The sequence below is a fragment of the Sylvia atricapilla genome, chromosome Z, assembly GCF_009819655.1.
Source record: "Sylvia atricapilla isolate bSylAtr1 chromosome Z, bSylAtr1.pri, whole genome shotgun sequence".
Classification (NCBI taxonomy): Eukaryota; Metazoa; Chordata; class Aves; order Passeriformes; family Sylviidae; genus Sylvia; species Sylvia atricapilla.
The window spans coordinates 12,823,032-12,842,613 of NC_089174.1; the positions used below are offsets into that span (position 1 = coordinate 12,823,032).

General features: G+C 36.3%; 1 protein-coding gene across 1 annotated transcript in view; it reads right to left on the bottom strand.

The window, feature by feature from the left end:
* Positions 1–430: 430 nt before the first annotated feature.
* LOC136374127 (EGF-like repeat and discoidin I-like domain-containing protein 3) overlaps positions 431–19,582 on the bottom strand; it is a 133,560-nt gene continuing 114,408 nt past the window's right edge. Inside the window, exons 4-5 of the mRNA XM_066339315.1 lie at positions 18,665–18,793; positions 431–1,180 (exon numbers count right to left, since the gene is read on the bottom strand). Of these exons, the coding sequence (XP_066195412.1) occupies positions 906–1,180; positions 18,665–18,793 (404 nt within the window). The 3' untranslated portion in view covers positions 431–905. The remainder of the gene's footprint in view (positions 1,181–18,664; positions 18,794–19,582) is intronic.

Here is a 19,582-nt window from a genome sequence, read left to right on the forward strand (position 1 = left end):
CATACATCCACAATGTGAATGCAGGAAAAAGAATAATATTCTACACCTTTGTTATGGTTTCATTTATTTATTATTCAGCTTGTGGCACCTTTTGTTTGTTTGTTTGTTTGCTTGTTTGTTTGTTCTGTTCTGTTTTGTTTGTTTGTTTGTTTTTTACACAAAGTAGGATTTTCCTTGCATTGGAAACTCCCTTTCTTGAATGTGAACTATTCAGATATTTTGAATGTAATACTGAACACTAAAAATGCCAGTTGTCAAACATTTTCCTGTTTCTTTTTATGAAAAAAATGTGCCAAAGGCATTTTTGGCACTATATTAGCTTTACTCACAATATTATAATTTTAACATCTTTTGTTTGACTAAAACACACAGGCTTTCACCTTTACCAAATATATATAACACCCAGCAGTCTCTAATATCTAAATGTTAAGGTATATTACATTTTGCGCCAAAGCAGTTCATTCTATTTTTGTTATTTTTGGTCTTCAGGGTTACCTAGTCTATCATACATGAAGAGTTTTAGGAATCAAACCTTTATGGTACATCCATAGTCAATGTTATTGTAAAAATCATGTGAGATTTTTCCCAGGACAGATCAATTAATGATATTAATTCTATTAATGACTTAGCCACAAAGCAGTGATCCAAATTTCAGAGGCTAGAGACATCTCAGAGCAAATAACAGATACTTCTGCCCTGTTCCTACACTTGTTGATTTCTGCTAATAACACTGCTGAAGACAGGATATTTGACGACATGAAACCCCAGCCAAAATAACTTTTTGTATTTTTCTACTTTACTCTATTTTACTTCTTGTTTAACAATATATTTATTATACACTATGTAAATATTTCCATCATATCAGATGCTTTACTTGAATGTGTGACAGATATAGTCTTCACAATTTACTCAGTTTTGAAGGGAATAAGATGGCTATTTTGAGGTTTATTTGTAAAGAAGTATTTCCACAGTACACTAAAGTGTTCATTTTTCTTTTTCTGTAAAAAATAAATTATTCTATTTAATATTATTAAGAAGTAATGTTTTAAAACCATACTGCACTTACTCTGTTGGCAGTTCCTTCCCATAAATTCACCTGGACATTCACAGGAATAGTTGGCAACAAGATCTGTACAGATTCCACCATTCCTGCAGGGTTCAGCTTCACATTCATTCACATCTGCAGAAGCACACAAGAGGATGCTAGAATTAGCAAAGAAATGGTAAAAGGAAAAAGCACATGTTTAAAAGAACTTTAAAAAAAAAGAAATGAAAGAAAAGTAAAAGAACAGTTTTATTATGTCCTGTTTTACAATATAATTTAAAGTTTTGCTCAAGGATCTCCATTGTAATTTCCAGTGGATATCATGGCCAAAAGTTAAGCTTGGACTTAAAAAAAAAACCAAAACAAATAGTTGTCATTCTCAAGGAGTAATCAGTAGTGATTCTTGCGACTTCAAGGAATGTAGCTGCTTCTTTATCAACAGACGTCATTTAAGGATGTGTCTCAGTTCATCTTAATTCATTAAACATTTAATTGACAAGGTTGTTTAACCATCTAAAAAATTCCCTTCCTGTGAATGAGTTAGTGGGCAAATTGAAACTAATAACTCAATCTAGAAGCCAGCAAGTTTCATTAAACTCAGCAGACAGAAAAGGTGGGTAATCTCACTTGAGTTCGTCTTTTCCAGTATACTTTGTCAAATGCTGCAAGAATAAAAATACCTTGTGTTTTTCAATGTAGCAACTTTAAAGTGTAATATCAGATTCTTTCTTTCAAATGTGACATGGAATTTTTCAGTCACCATTAAATAGGCAGAGGGAGGATACTAATGCATCATAATTAAATTTCTCGGTATTTACATTTATATTTATTCTGCCTGAGGTAGAAATATTGCATAGATTTTATATGCCATTGTCCAAAAGGGCTGCACCTCTGCAGTCAAAATTTTAAAAAGGTGGAGGATGTGATAAATATGGTAGGTGACATGGTAGATAATATGAGATATCAGTGGGAATTGAAGTCACGCTCCTTGCTGTTGAGTTGAATTTGCTTCTGTCCCAAAAATGCAAATTATTTTTTCTGCTGGCATACACAAACTAAAGAAAATGTTACAAAAATGTCGGAATGTTATGCAACATGGCTTTGCTCAGGAGAAGCAGAATTCAGTTCTGTCAACAAAGTTGCTTCACATTTGGCAGCATGAGTATGTGACTTTCAACTTGATTTTTTTTTCATTTTCTGGGAATTTGTATTCAAAAACTCAGTGTTTTATACATTGAATAGGGTAATTTTCCCATTGCTGTGAACAGAAATGAAGAGACAGGTCTTCAGCAAAATATGAAAGCCAGTTTCAATTGTTCAAACCAGAAAAATTCCAGATTTTTATGCTAAAACTAATGATGGCAATGGATCTTTGGGCTTCTATTTAACCCCTGATGTTTTACTATTTCTCGCTTATAAAGATATTACATACTGGCATAATAAAACTTTAGCGTTAGCTGAATTTTTTCTATTAAAGATGAACAAGAGGAGTAACAGCTTAGAGTGCAAGAAATAAAACCTGCCAAGGGAAATGACCAAAGAACAGGCCTGCTCAGTTCTTCTAAATTAAACTCTTTTATGTATTTATAAAATTTAACAAGATTCTTCAGCTCCCTATTTGCCTTTTAAAGCAAAGCCCATTAACCTTACAATTTTATCAGGTTATTCATCATTTTAATACAGCCTAACACATTTGTGAGGGAAAAAATTATCAAGGTCACTGTGAACTAAAATACACTAAGTGAACATATGAACTATCTTTCACTTGGTGACATGCAGGTGGTAATATATCCTCTTAAAAGCTTTTCTTTGTAAAGACAATATCTTCTCAAGATTTTTTTTTTCTAATTTGCCATTCCTGTTGAAATATGTACGAGAAAATGCACAGCTTTCCAGAATTTTTCATGTTGTCTGTGTGGTGATAGAGAAAATAAACTGAGCTTGAAACACCACATCCTTTTAAAGTAATCTTCATATTCCATCCCCATGGAGTAATCAGCAATGATCAGAGCAGAAAGATGGAAGTTGTTAACTATTATCTTTGTGCACTTGGGTTTCTACAATGATTTTTTCCTGTCATTTCAGAACTTTGAGTCCCATCAGTTCAAACAAACATGTCATATTTGATGAATGAATGAGGAAAGATTGTTCATTGCATCATGTCTGATGTGTTTAGTTGAAAAGAAAATTAACTAAACTGCGTTAAACAATAACAGACATTCTTAAACTTGTGTTACTTAATAATTTCTACAGAATTGTGTATTTTCCTGTTATTATTTAATTTAACTGAACATGTAGATGAAAAAATATTTATTTAAGAGTAGTTCCTTTCCTACAAATCGTGGTGAGATTATGTTCAAATTCCTAGATGTACCACTTCTGATACCACACTTTACACCAGCTATACACCAGCTTCTGAAAGACATAATTTTTTATATTATCATGACAAGAAGTAAATTTCACTAGAAACTTTAAAATTCCAGAGTTTCTAGAGTAGTTGCTTCTACAGGCAATAGAGACCCAAAGAGAAAACTCAGTTATCAGACTTCAGTTCTTCACTGACCACATAACCTGTCTACACAAGAAGGATAGAGGATTTCTTTTGATGTAAATTGATAATATACAGTAAAATCACTTCAGGTTGCTCATGATGTTTCAGGTAAGGTTAGATCTTAGCTTCAAGGCTGGTTCTTTTGGTGCTTTGCACCAAATAAAATACAGAGAGCTGGGTGCTGCCAGAGAAATCAGAATTCTTCACAGAGGGAGGTGATAGGACTGATAAACGAGTGAAAAAGACTCATGAAAAGGAAGAGGGAAAGTGTGGATTTCTTGATAGCATCCAGGTTAGATAAAGAACCAACAAACAGACAAACAACAATAAAGAAAACCAAGAGGAACTACAATATCCAACAAAACAAAACAAAACAAACAAACAAAAAAGCAAATAAGAGCAAAAATGCTACCAAACCAAAAACCCCAAACAAAACCATCCCAAAACCCCTAGCTCAAAAAAACCTGAATGGCCAACCTCCCAAGATTTCTCTGCTGAAGAGGGATTTGTTTATTGAAGGTGATGGAGGAACAGGGAAACTGACCATTTTCTGAAAAGAGATTGTTCCTTGAATGAAATATCTTGATGGACTTAGATAGTTGATTGGGAAGTAAAGGCTATGCTGAGGTTTCTCTTTATGCTGCAGATGATTAAATTTAAATTTCCTATGTCCTAAATCAGTCCATAATCACAAAGTTATTAAGAACACCTTTGTTTGAATCGCAGTCATGGTGTACCCTAGAAGGAAACTACACTGGAAGAAAGTGGGAAAGTAAAAGAGAACTTGACTATAACACATACTGACTTGGAAAACCATCAAGGGGCAGATTTCTGTGCTTCTGTCTTCCTTTGATTGATTTTATATACATATACATGTACATATACATATACATATACATACATACATAGGTACATACATAGATACATATATATATATATACACACTTATATATATATATACACACACATACTTATTTAATCCTCTAAGTATTTAATAAAATATTAATAAAAGCTAGTACTTGCAAATATAATATAATTAAAAATACCTAGCCTTCATTTTGGGTTTTACCTGTTAACTATAGTCACAGGTATTTTCCTGAAAAATCACCCCTCATGAAATAGATATTTAAATTATGTAGCTGTCATAATTAAACTTTTAACTCTTGCATAAAGCCACTTGAGTCCTTCAGCACACTACTTGGTATTAACCTGACATTTTCTGAAAAAGGGATCAATAAGCTCAATTTAACTGCATTTTTTTGCCAACATATCTTGTGTTTTGCCTGTGAGTTCACACCAGTGTCTTGTTCTTGTCCCCTGCCTGTTTGTTTTTTTCAGAATTTCCTAGTTCCTGCCACCTGAACCCTTGTTTCTGGTCCAGAATTGCCTTTTGCCATGCAGGCTTCCTGAAGCTCTCTCCCGCCTACCAGAACATTCTTTCCTTATACTTTGGTTTTGTGTGCATTTTGGTTTCTGGATCACACTCAGACTGCTCAACTCAGCCCTAAGTCATGCTTTAAGATCAGTCTTCTATTATGATAAAGTGGTTGGCCCATCACAGAAACAACATTTATGTTCAAGGGTCTTTACCGGAAGCCAACATGGCCTTTATTAGAAGAATTGATCCAACATAATCCAGTTATCCTTTACTAATATTTTTAATATTTTTCTTTCCCATAATAAAGTCAATTTAGGATACAATTTAGGAACAAAAAATAATCTAGCTGTATCTGTTTCATAATTGGCTTATATGAAGACTCACAGCCATACACTGTATAAGATTGACTCCCAATTAAGAGTAATTTCACACTCCCTCCTGAGCCTCAGATTTCAATATTTTTAAAGAACACCCAAAATACTTCCCTACCCACTTCTACTTCAAAATGAAACTTTTATGTAGCTGAAAGTTGTTCAAATATCTTTACTTTTGGAAATTAAATGGCATATTATGGAAAAAAAGGGTCATATGGAATAATTATCTTTAGGTTAGGGTTTAGGCTAAACTATTCCTGTAGTTGCTTGATGGTTCTTTATTAATTTTAAAAATAGATTCTAAGTATCTTTCCTTTACTGTGTATTGATCCTGAATAATTTAATTACAATAGTCAATACTATATCAGTAAGATCACACAAAATGTATGATCTTGCTTGCAGAATTCTGTAGTATCTTGCTATTGATTAAGCTTGAGTTTTCAGGTGGTCAAAGTTTTCATTATCTATTTTCATTATCAATTTTCATTAACAATTACATACTCTTATTTTTATTTGCATTGAGTTGCTCAGGCATCAAATATTTTTATGAAATACAAAATTACAAAGCTCCATTGAAAAGAATGAAATTATACTGGTTTTATTTAATAAATAATCTCACTCATGAGAAACCAAAATTTAATAAAATTATCTTAACAGTGAGATACTCAGTGATAAGATACAGTTTGAAGGATTACTGCAATTCACATATAGAAAGACAGATCTTTTTTAAGAGTAGTACCTTTTTGTTAGAATATTTACAAAAAAAAACCCCAAATCAAAGCATTCTTCCTCATAGTCATACAGTTTATAAAAACAAGCCTAAACTATAAAGATGTCCTAAATTAGGTTAGCTTGTTAGTTCGGATTTCCCCCAGAAAGCTAAAAATAAATAAGTAAATAAATGTGTTTAAACAGAATGAAAAAAAAGCACAGGTAGATAAGCTAAAAGATACATGTCATGATAAGAATTTATTTTACTGATTTCAATTAGAGATTTAAGAAAGTCTGTAATATGTTTCCAAATGAATGTTTGTTTGAAATTTATGTAAACAGATAAATTGTGACTTCAGCTATAACCGATCCCTGATTTAATTAGGATTATGCAGAAACAAGCACTAGCATGTGTTTGGTTCAACACATAAGAAGTATCTAAAAAAAAGTGGCATATTCCCTTGAAATTCAGGAATTTAGTATATATTGTTAAATCTGAATTGGATGTATTAACATTCAACACACAACAGGCATCTGTTAGAACTCAGAGGTTTCAATGATTTTTCAAAGCCAGTTTCCTGACCACAGAAGACTCTAAAAACACAAAAGAGCCTTCAGGAAACTTCAAGTGTTATGTGTCAGGCTGAAGGGATTCACTGCACAGATATCCTTACTATCTGATCTTCAGAAAGAGAACAGCTTTACACTTGAGACAAAAAAACTACAAACCTCTTGCTCCTCCACCTTTAGAGGTTAAACGCTGTATTACCTCTGCTCTCATAATTCCATAAAAATTTTCCTCCTCCTGTGAGTATTTGGTACAAGACACTGTAGTAAATGTCATCCAGAATAATCCACCATGGGGCTCTCTTTTAGGATAATTCCTGAAACATTCAGTATAAATATTTTACATTACATTATCCCCTCCAGCCCTGGGCCCAGCACAGCAAGGAGCTGGAGCTGCTGGAGCCAGGCCAGAGGAGGCTCCAGGATGAGCAGAGGGATGGAGCAGCTCTGCTGGGAGGAAAGGCTGGCACAGCTGCCATTGTTCAGCCTGGACAGGAGCAGCTTTGGGGTGACCTCACTGTGGCCTCGCAGGGCCTGAAGGAGCTGCAGGAAAGATGGAGAGAGACAATTGACAAGGGCTGGAGGGACAGGACACAGGGAACAGGACACTGGCTTCCCAGTGCCAGAGGGCAGGGATGGATGGGATATTGGGAAGGAATTGTTCTCTGGGAGGGTGGGGAGGCCCTGGCACAGGGTGCCCAGAGAAGCTGTGGCTGCCCCTGGATCCCTGGCAGTGTCCAAGGCCAGGCTGGAGACTGGGGCTTGGAGCAGCCTGGGATAGTGGAAAGTGTCCCTGCCAATGACAGGAGTGGGACTGGGTGATTATTTAAGGTCCCTTCCAACCCAAACATTCTATGACTCTTTTGGAAGACAGGAACTCAGGTAAGAGAGTTACTAAAGTTGTGTTCTAAACTCAAAAGCCTTCTAAATAAGCAAGCCATGGAAATAAAAATAACATCTGGACATAAGTCAGGGTTTTTTGCTTGATGATGCATAAGTATTTGAGACACCATTGCACCACTAATATACTTTACTTTAAAGACAAAACAAAAACAATTTTGGGCAAAATTCAATTGCTCCTGTCTAGAATGCCTTCAGAAACTGCTCCTCAAACATTCTTATATTTTTTTTCCAGAGCAACTTTATCTCTTCTTAGGCTTCTTTAAAAAAATTAATTTACACATTTTTAAATATACTTTTGTAACTTGACTTCTTAAAAAATAAAAGAAAATATTTCATGCTACCTGGCAACAATCCAGGGTTCTTTCCCATCCTATTGGTTCTAAAATACCTCTAGGTGACCTTGTTTTGAGAAAATTGGAATATATAGTATGATCTTCTTCACTTCTTGTAAAAAAATCCAAGCTCTGAGAAAATGAAAAGTAAAGACTATTTTTAAGTTTTATTTTAATTAATACCTTTTGTTATTTGGTGTGGTAAGTATAATCTTTAATTTAGACAAACCAACATTTTTTATGATTACTAATTTCTTTCTTCACCAGTTAATTTGTCATCTTTTCCACCCATAATTTACACTTCTGTTCAATATTACAGTTACAGATACTCTGTTATAGCATCAGTGAAACTAATAGCAGCATGTATTCAGAAATCCAGTTTAAAATAAATTTATTATCTATAGCATTTTCCTACTTTTCATGGCATTCCATAGTGGCACTTCCCCTATGATACCCTCACTTAAAGAAAAATTTGAAAATAAATTTAAAGTTTTGAAATTACTTCATTTCCATACAATAGTAACTATAATCACAGGTTTCAGAATTCTAGGAGTAAATATAAAACTGCTAGTAAAATATTATTTAAAAAAAAATCAAGGAAAACACATAATTAAGTGTATTCCAGAATACATTTTCACTTTAACTTGTCTACTTGAAAGGATTTAAAATAAGACAGGACTCTAAAAGAATCACTGCCACAACAGTTATATCTCTTGTGCTGCTAACAAGATTTCTTTTTCTGGTATTTTTATATATTTTTTCATCCCAATTTCATTTTTGAGAACTCTCATAAAATCGACCATTCTGTGAAATTATACTCTGCATAGGTATTTTGCAAAACACTTACCTTTTCCTTATAGCCACTGCAAAGTTATTACAATGTTCTCTGTGGAGTCATACTTCCAACACTGGACTAGTCAGTATTTCCTGATCTTCTATTTACCTGTTTAAATGCTTATTTAATAGCTTTTCATCTGAGGTAATTTTAATCTAATGGAATTTTGCAATAACCTAGCCAGGACATTCCTTATTACTTTTAAAGGAGTTGGTACTTTAAAAGTTTTAGTATGTATTGAAGCAGATTTTTCATTTTTAATTACCTTTAAATAATACTGGCAAGAAAACCTTCGTCCCATTAAGTAACTTACCATTTAATTTTACACTGTAGAAGTACATCTTCGGGGCAACTATTCCTGGGGTTTCCAATGAGCCTTATTAAAATAACTGGCTATTTATATAACAGGCATTTGACAAATTATTTAAACCATAGTTGAGGAAAAGAAAAAAAAAATCTTATTAAGAAGTGAATCAACTGGTGAATCATTTTTCATTATAAGCAATGCTCCAAAAATCTCAGCTTCAGAAGTAAGTTAAATTATGCAGCATTGGAGCAATAGGATGATTTGCTAAGAAAGTGTAGGTGGGCCTTTGGCAATAAGTCAAATTATTTTCCCAATGAGTTTGAACACCAATCAGTAAATCAGCATTACTTCCTGTCACACACCCCAAAATAATTACATCACTTCAAAATGCAGTTGTTTATGCATTTCAGAATAGAGTGAGGATAGGGTTACATTGTTTTTAAGTGAATTTGGCTATGGCACAGGTTTTTAAAAATGTCATCAGACAAATAAGTCCTGGAAGATACAAAGATGGACATCCTAAAATGACAAATCAGATGATTAGGTTTTTTTAACGTCTTATTTGATATACTCAGGGTGAATACTCATTTATGGCCAATCTGTATAAATCTTATTTAAACAATGAAGAAAAATTGTCTGAGGCACTTACATGACTGCACATGTATGTGTACATAGTGGTAATTTCTACTCTTTGACAATAATTTTCAAATTCAGACTCTTAGTTGCTAATAAATCATGTATGTTTTATATTAATAGATCTTATATTTAATCTACAACTGCAAGTTGATGAATGTCACCAAGGAATTTAACACTCATCACCAATTCTGCCTTTTGGACTGCGGTGATTCCCTTGCCTCCTCTGCAAAGGTTACAAGGAAGACCCAATCTCTCTTCCCACAAAGGAAGCAGCTGTTCCACCACATCAGCAATGACTGTGTGGTTCAGAAAGAAAAAATATTGTCTTCCAGTTTGTACATAAAATCTGTACCACAACGTAATTATGTGCATGCTACAATTCTGGTAAAAATCCTTACTCTTGCTGAGAAATGGGAGGACGTTCTCTCTGTTATGAGCATTGACATAACGAAGTCAGAAATAAGCATTTTAAACTCCTAATTTTACATTTGGGCAAAGCCTCTCTTCACTTTCCACTCTTTTCCTAACTTTGGTGTATGTCTTCTTTAGCATTATTCTGAAGCCCACTTAAGTATTTAGTGACAAAGAAAATGGAATGGATGAGAAGGAAGCAGATTTCTCTCTAAGAGTGGCAACTGCTGGTATGGAAAAGAATGTTGCTTTTAAGTAAACTGTAAAAACCAAAGAGAGTAATTAATGTATGCATAAACAGCTCTGCTAGGTATGTGAAAGGATCACACGGAATAATTTTCAGAGTCAGATGCCACCTTACTGAAATGTGAGGAAGGCAAAATAAGATCTAACAAGATTACAAAGCTTGCCTATTATTTGGAGGTAAATAACAATTTAGATATTCTTTTATGGTGCAGTGCCTACAGATCTGCACCAGGGAATACTGACTCACTAATGTTTTGTTGTAACAAGGCAATTCCTGAACATAATTCCTCAATTGAATTTATTGGAAATGTAGAGCTGGCATTTTCACTTTCCATAGTTAAATAAAACCCACCAGAATGATTTGGGTTGGAAGGAATCTTGAAGATATCTAATTCCAACCACCTGCCATGGGCCGAGAAATCTTCCACTATTCCAGGTTGCTCCGAGCCCTGTCCAACCTGGCCTTGGACACCTCTAGGGATGGGGCAGCCACAGTTAATGCCATTCATGTCCCTCTGCATGTTCCTATCTCCTCATTTCTATAGGACCCAGCATCGGCCACATTCTGTTACCTGATCCCACTGAAGGTCCCATAGTGCAGTTAGTTTGTGCACTTCCAGACAGTCCTGGTGAGCTGATTCAAACAGAAGTCTGATGGGGATAAATTTTCAGTGAAGGTGGGCATCATTATTTTTGGCAGAATCGGACAATCACACCATAGGACTGAAAAAATCTCAAGCCAAAGAATGACTGACAGAAAGTCACTTGTGTCTCATGACATCAGACACTTAGCACATGATAAGAAAAGGAATATAAACAAGATTTATTAATAGTTTTCAGTGTGTTTTGAGAAATGCAAAGGTTACGCATACATTTGTAAGAAGCATGGCCATACAGAATTAAATGCGCAGAGTGAAATCCTTGGAGCTGACGACACAATTCTGGCACATCATTGCACAGGTCTCAGGCATGTTTTCTCTGTACAAATCCTAGAATGTCTTGGTGAACTAAATTTCCATTTACCAACTGTAATGCTTTAAGTCAATTCCCAATACGTCAAATCCCAAGAATTTCAGACTGCTGTGCTATTTTCTTTTAGATTATTTTAATCTCACAGGGATCCAGTTCTTGTGCTCTCAGCCTGCTGTCACATGAAGCAAAGCATGATAAGTAGAGATGATCAAGAGATTTGCTTTAAAAATACACTCATGATTCAAACTAAAACTCTCAGCCAGATGAGCTACAGAAATAATTGTATGTTATTTAAGAATAAATGCAGGATAAATGCAAACTACGTGAATATCTTGGGTATTCATATGAAAATGTGACAGCACTGTGGGTTTTGCTTGAGATATTTCATGAGTATAATTCATGATGCAGACTGGTTTCTGCCATTAGGTCATTTTATTATTATACTGAGCTTCCAGTGCAAGTACTGATTTTTCAAGTTTTGCTTACACAGGCAATAAGTCTGACGCAATAAGCTTCTCTCCCTTATTACATCGTGGGTTCTTGAAAGTGTATCCACATGAAAAGATACTTATAATTTCAAAAATATAGCTAGACAGCTGAATGTACTCCTGGATCTTCCTTCTAAGCTCCTTGACTTCAAACTTCTCACTGGGTCTGTAGTATAAAAACAAGCCCCGATAACTGAATTTATTTTCCTTATTTCATTTTTCAGGATAAATTGCCATGCAAATTGTTCATTTTCCAAACAATAAAGCCACTCATAAAATTTTCAGCTAGTTTGATGAGCAGTACCAATATTTTATATAGTAATAGGGAACTGTATAGCCATGTGCCAGCAGGAATTCCTAACAAAAATACAATATTTTAATTCTGCATGCCTGGCACATCTACACATATGGACAGCTAAGCACAGTAACTCTTACAGGAGTAGAACAATAAAACCAGAAAAATATCTGAATTATGGAAGTAATTTCTTTTTTTTGTAAGAGCTGCTTCCTACACAAATGGATCAGACCACATCCCCGTGTAACAAAATTCTAACTGATAAATGCTGTCTTATTAAACAATCAGATTTCACAAGATTTCATATATTTCTTTATCTTCCTCAGAGGAATGTGCTGATATATCTATAAGAAAACTGCTAGTGCAATAAAGACTAAAAGGAGTTCTTTTAAAACTTCAGGTGGCTTTGTTTCACCCTGAACCATCACAGTGGCTGAAATTGACTTATGGGTTGCTCTGTCTACCTAAATGAAGACACAAAGTGGGAAAAAAAGGAAAATATATGCTTAGTCCAGCCAAAGTTTTCATGAGTTCTTCCTCTAACCATACACCTCTCTACTGTGGTTCATCAACTTTTCTCTTCCGCGGGACTCAGCGCACCCTCAGATAGCTTATTAGAATACTTTCATTATAAAAAGAGGAACACATGATGTAGACATTACAATTGGATAACTACTCTCAAATTTAGAGGAAACTCCTTTTATGCAGTATTTTTATTTTTAATTCTAGTATAAAGATAAACCCGTATGTATAAAACATCTCCGTACACTATGTTTTTAATGCAGAGTACGAAAAAAATAATCTCTTTGGCAATCAAACAGCAATTCCTGCATTTTTTGAATATTAATTTCTTTCTACCATAAAAAAACCAAAACAAATTAGTTCTTAGGAAAGACACTAACTAGGGGAAGACAGATTTACCTGCCTACAAAAAAAGTTTATAATGGCTATTGACAACTTAAATGATTTTTACGCCATAGAAACACACATCTTCTTAAAAGCACTATTTATTATGTAATTCAGCCAGTGCCTAGGTTGGAAGGAACCTAACCCCTCTGTTTAATATTGCCATAAAATCCTAAAGCAATCAGGAAGATCTATTTCCTCCCACTGTGACACCTTAATGAAACTTAAGCATCACCAAGGGCTACTTAAGAAAAGCCTCAGCTCCGTATCCAGTTCTGGTTAAAAAAGGAAAAAAGAAATAAAAATCAGAAGGAAATTTAACAACAAAATGCTGCATAAAGAATATAGAAAGTGCAGTAAGGATCTTCTGACAAATAAACCTTACAGCTTTCTCTTTCCTATAGGTCACTGTTGCTGTAAAATGCCACTGAACAAAGAAGGTTTTGAGAAGGCCATTGAGAAATGATTTAAAAGTGCAACACCAACACACTGCAGAGAAAAGGCAATGATTTTAACTGGCTGCAGAGGAAAAAAAGAGGGCGCATAACAATTGTCTGCAAAATAACAAGTGGTGTACACAAGGCATTCAAAATCTGCTTTTCTTCCAGATTTATAATAGAAAAGGATAAAATATTTAAAGATGCTGAAAGACAGCAGGTTTGAAATTGAAAAGGGATTTTTTTTTCAATACATAGCAAAATTAGACTTTGAAACTCATTGTGTGAGGAAATTGTTAAGATCAGTAATTCAAAAAGAATAAAAAAGCTGTTTGAAGTGTATATGAATAAAAAGAATGAGAATCCTACACAAGCAAATTCTAAGACTGAAACAAAATTCGTAAGGATATTATACTTCTACCTGGGGTTTTAAGGCAACCTCTGGCTCTTATGGAATCAAATAAAATCTTCAAGTAAGGGACAAGCCTCAGCTTAGTCACCTACTGCTTTGACCACAAAATTTATTTGGACTTCAAGAAAAACAAACACATCCTACCAATTTCCCCAAAATTAGTGTCACTGTTGTCCAACCTCACTACAAATCTCATCCATCAGCAAAACATCCTCCATTTTCAGCTGACAAACCTGTAAATTTTCACCTTATTAGTGAACTTCCTTTTCCCAGGCAGTTCCCACAAAAAATTCCCCAGACTTCTGTGAATGGAGCAAAACTACCAGGAGCTCCCACACCTGCTGGTTCTGCCATTTCCTCCAGCCCCGGACACAGTTCATTTTTGGGAACATTTTACTGACTTTTCTTCCAATGGCCTTCAGTGGCTATTTGTTTCTATACTCTTTACTCATGATCTCTCTTAAATGTCTTTCAAATTGTCCTTTTTCTTTCACGTTAGTTGACTTAAAGTCTAGAAGTTGCACAAACTAGCAGTGATGCATCCTTCCTCCTTCCTTTCTTGTCCATGCTACTGATAAACATAGGAATAGTTTTCAAATTTCAGCTCTACAATGCTAAGAGGCACAAGAACAAACTTACACATGTAACTGACTACTATACTATAGAGTTTATTACTATACCGTTAAGTATCTTGTTGACAGTATAATTTGGTAAAACTATTCACAGAGCTAATTTTGACAAAAATTAACAGTCCCTGCCGCCCCCCCCCCCCCCCCCGAATAAAAATGAACACCTCATTTAAGTTTAGAACATCCCAAATACGTATTTTTCTCTAAAGGAGGAGCCACAGTTTGTGTGTATCAAGAGCATGGGATAAAAATCCGGTGTGGTGGAAGTACATGCACATTGGTACATTAAATTTGCATACTAAGCTCTTGGGATGGCTGGCTTGGAACAACCTCCATCTGTGCAAGAAAACAATGGGTTTTAGCCATCAAAACAGGGCAGCTGCATGAATACCATCTGTAGGAAATGGTTTCTGGAGTGCCCTGCCACCCAGCTGCAGCTAGTAGTGGTTTAACAAGAGCACTCATCCACTGTAACACAAAAACCCGTATCACATTCTGATCCCTCCTCACAGTAATTTCTTCCTGGTGGCTGGAAAAGTCACTGTGATTCTGTGTGTGGGATGGTGCAACCCTAGATGTATGGACAGACTGGGGAATGAGAGGCTGGAAAGCAGTGCCAGGGAAAGGGACTGAGGGTCCTGGTCAGTGGCAGTGCCCTGGAGCCAGGAGGGACATCCCTGTCCTGGGGGCACCAGGCGCAGCATGGCCAGCCTGGCCAGGGAGGGACTGTGCTGCTCTGGGCTGGGGCGGCCTCACCTGGAACACTGTGTGCAGTTCTGGGCACCACAACATAAAAAAGATGCTAAACTATTTGAGAGTGTGCAAAGGAGAGCTACAAGGGTGGTGAAGGGTCTGGAGGGGCCGTGTGAGGAGCAGCTGAGGGCACTCGGTGTATTCAGCTGAAGAGGAGACTGAGGACAGACTCAGCACAGTTACAGCTTCCTCATGAGAGGAAGAGGAAGGGCAGCTTTGATCTCTACTCCCTGTGACAGGGACAGGATCCAAGGAATGGCTGGAGCTGGGCCAGAGGGCTGAGATGGAGGTCAGGGAAAGGTTCTTCCCCCAGAAGGTGCTGGGCACTGCCCAGGCTCCCCAGGGAATGGGCACAGCCGTGAGGCCGCCAGAGCTCCAGGAGTGTTTGGACACTGCTCCCAGGGATGCACAGGGGGGATGCTGGGGTGTCTGTACAAGGACAAGGTTTGGACTTCATAATTATTATGTGCCCCTTCCAGCTCAGGAGATTTCTTGGTTGTATACTGGAATTTACTGGTAGAGACAGGGCATCAGGTCAGCTGGCCAGAAATACGTGCCCATTGACCTTCCCAGCTGTGGCCTGGAGCCCCTTCAGTCACTAAAAGGGGCTCTGAGGTCTCCCTGAGGCCTTCTCTTTTCCAGGTGAGCACCTCCAGCTGTCCCAGCCTGGTTCCAGGAGAGACCTTGAGATGAATCTTCATTCCAATGAGATAAGGAAATGCCTCTTAAATAATAGAAGAATATTTAAAGAATATATTTGCTATGAGTATCAGCAAAAAATCCTGTCCAGACCTTTACCTGAGGCAGACTTTCCTGTTTTCAGTTACTTTATGAGCTTTGAAATGGGAAATCCTTTCTCTTTTTTTTTTGCCAATGGGTAATCAGAATCTTTTCAGGCAACCACAGCCAACTAATATCAGTTTTCCAATAAATCGAGAATATACAGTCAGTAAAATTGCTAATGATCTCTTTTATACTTTACATAATAATTATTTACATGGTTAAAAGGTCAACAATAAATCTCAGAAATATTGACAGGATGTTTGTTGATTTGAATAATAAAATACCAGCTTTGAGAATGTATCTTGACTGCAGAATCAATCACCTGGCTTAATTGACTTGGCAACAGAATATTAGACATGAAAGAAATCCAAGAAAAGAAGGTTTGTACAAGAGAACCACAATATGGTTCTTGGAATTCTTGACAGTGTAGAAGAGATGTGTCTTGCGATGAGGTAATTTTAATTTATTTCTTTATGATAAATTTGACAGACTTCTTACTTGATGTACAGTGAGTTCAGAATTGAATTGCTAAACTTCATGAAGCAGAGGAATTTGTATCAAAAAACGCTGTGAATTGAGCTAAGGTGATATTGTATATAAATGTTAAATTAAGTCCACCACTGAAAATCCCACAATTCTCCCTGACTGCAGAAAGGTCCGTGGCTGCCTCTTACAACTCCCATCCCCAGAGACCCTCTGAACACCTGGACAGTATATCTAATTTATCATCCCATTTTAAATCAGATTATCTGAAAAGGATTAAATTTCATACTCCCCCAAAGAATAACTGTTCACATCAACTTGTCTTTTCTCAAATCACTTCAGCTGCCTTCTGGGGTGGTGGCAAGCCTGGGACAGCTGTGTGAGAATGTTACTTTGTCCTGAAGTTTACACAAACACACTTTGCTGATTATCAGGATCATTTGCTAACACTATAGACCTCAATATTCCTAAAAGGACGCTGTGGACCCAGCAAACAACTCTGATGAATCACTCTGTGATGCACCAGCTGTATGTTCATTGCTTATTAATTAGGTGACAAAAGATAACATTCCACAGACAGCTCATACTTAGCAACACTTTTTGCTCGATGAGAACTTGTGGTATTATTTACTTAATTAACAAAGGTCAGCTCCTTGATATTTGATGGAAGAAGTGTTGTGTGTCACATGACAGGTCCTGTGATGGTGCATCCCTGAGCACGAATCCATGTGTTTTCATACACTCATTTCCGTGCTCCCAGTGGAAGAGATGGGTGCATATTTCACTAGATTAAGTCAGTGGCATTGCCCACATTACCCATGCAATTAACAGAGAGTGTGCCCAAAGTTAATGAAATTGAGTATCCATATTCCAGTCTTTGGAGACACTTTCCTCTGGATATTTAAGAGACATTACAAACATGAAGATGTTAGCTGAGCTTGACTGTATTGGTCCTTGACACTTCAAATTAGAGACAAGTATCTAAATGGAGCTATTTATTCAGGTAGGCTAGATTCAGTGCTTATTCACTCTGATCTGAACGACTGAACTAATTTTACCTGTGAGTGGAACTGGATTCTTGACTATTTCTTTGAGCTTTTTACCTTCTGAGTAACAGCTGGCTTCCAAACGCATCAATAGCACAAGATTTTAAGAACCACGCTGCTCTTGGTTTAAGAATCATTCATGCACAAAACAGAAACCCCAAAATATCTCTCGTGAGCTTCTCCTCCTCGTTTTAAACAAACTTTGTGTTGGAAAAACCCCTGTTTCTATTTAGTAACAGACAAAGTTCTAGTAACAGACAATGCAGACTACCTTTAGAGGTTAGCATGTAACCAGCTCATTCACTAGCAGATGAACATCCCTCAGTAAATGGTTTTGATTGCTGGTGGGGTGGAGCGAGAAGAAGCAAAGCTCCTGACTCTTTTAGCACTAGCCAGCAGTAACTAAAACATCCCTGAATTATCAGTGATAGCTCCAGCACAAATTCAAAACACAGGCCCACACCAGCTACTCTGAAGACATTTAAATCTGCTCCAGCCAAATCCAGCACATCCAAAACTTCTTTCCCCATGTGTTTCATAATAATTTGCCAAACTCTAACATGAGGATACTGACCTGCTGTTCTAAATCTGACCTGAAAATAGGAAATACCCTCCAAATTAATTATAAGGATCAGAAAGAGATCCAGAAACTGTATTTTAAACAGATTAAATTTACTTCTGATATAGGTCTGGAGGTTCTGTCCTTGAACTTAGATACCATGATTCAAAACATTTCTTCATTATTTATAAGGACATAGGTAAAGAAAGATGTAGAAGACATATTTATTCAGAAATTTCATTTATTTTTTCCCTTTTTTTTTCGGCATTAATCAAAGCAAACCCACAAACACTATTGAGATAAGAAGATAGACCTTCTATTTCAAATACACTTCTGAATTAAAGCCCCGCAAAACATGTTTACCTTGTCCTTGCCATGGTCTAAAACATGCATAGCAGATCATGTATTGCTGTGTCCAGTGGGTTACTTAGTCAGGTAATTTTCTGCAGACAGCAGCAGCATCCTGTGGTATTAGCTTGCTCATAATATAAAGGCCAAAGTCTGATATACTCCAGAAAACCAGATCCGATATTAATCCTCAACAGTGCAGGCAATAAAAAGGCTCCTATCTATAAATACAATAAAATTTACCATGTGGAACTTACTGTGCTGACAGTGAATCCCATTAAATCCCTGCGGACATTTACAAACATAGCCTATGAATGTGTCGCCTCGGTATGCTTCACTAATTTCACACATCCCACCATTATGGCATGGATTAGGAAGGCAGGGTCCTGAGAGAAGGGAAAAAAAAAAAAAGAGAGAAGTATGTACACATCAACAATAACAACCGTAATAATTTCAGTCATTTATAAGCATTCATTAAAGAGATAAAATGCCTTACGTAGGCCTTTATATTCCACTAACTCAGTAAAATACACCCTTCAGTTACTTTAGATAACTTGCCAGCATGTATTTTTATGAACAAGAAAAAAATATGAGGCATGTCACTACTCATTAATCATGGCATTAGTTTTTAATGTGAGAGAAGACAGGAGGCAGTGAGACTAAATCTTGCTCTTCTGTTAAAGATAACAGGCATTCTAGCTTTTGCGCCACTGACGAAATAGGTATTAATCAAGCATGCATATCATGCACAGAGTGACATGTACAATGTCCCTGAATGATCACTACATGTCAAGTTAGCAGTCTGAGGAGATCTTTGCTATGGCTCCGGGTGACTTTCTCAAATGTGAGTATCTGGGCCAGCAGTTAACAGCTACCAAATCAACTATTCTTTTCTACTCAGTGCCTCTGTAGCATAGTCACTTTAAGACGATTTGAAAAAAGCTCTTCTGACTAAATTTTCCTTTTCCCCAATATGCCACATGCTAGGATGCATAAAATATCAGCATGGAGATCTGTTAGGATTGCAATTACTATAACTTTAAATACCTTTGAAAAATGGAATAATTTGACCTGAGGTCTAGAGTTTACTCATTTAACAGCACTGTAAAAGAGCTACTTACATTTTATTATCTTAGTAATATACCCACAACATGACTCCAACCAGAAGAAAACAT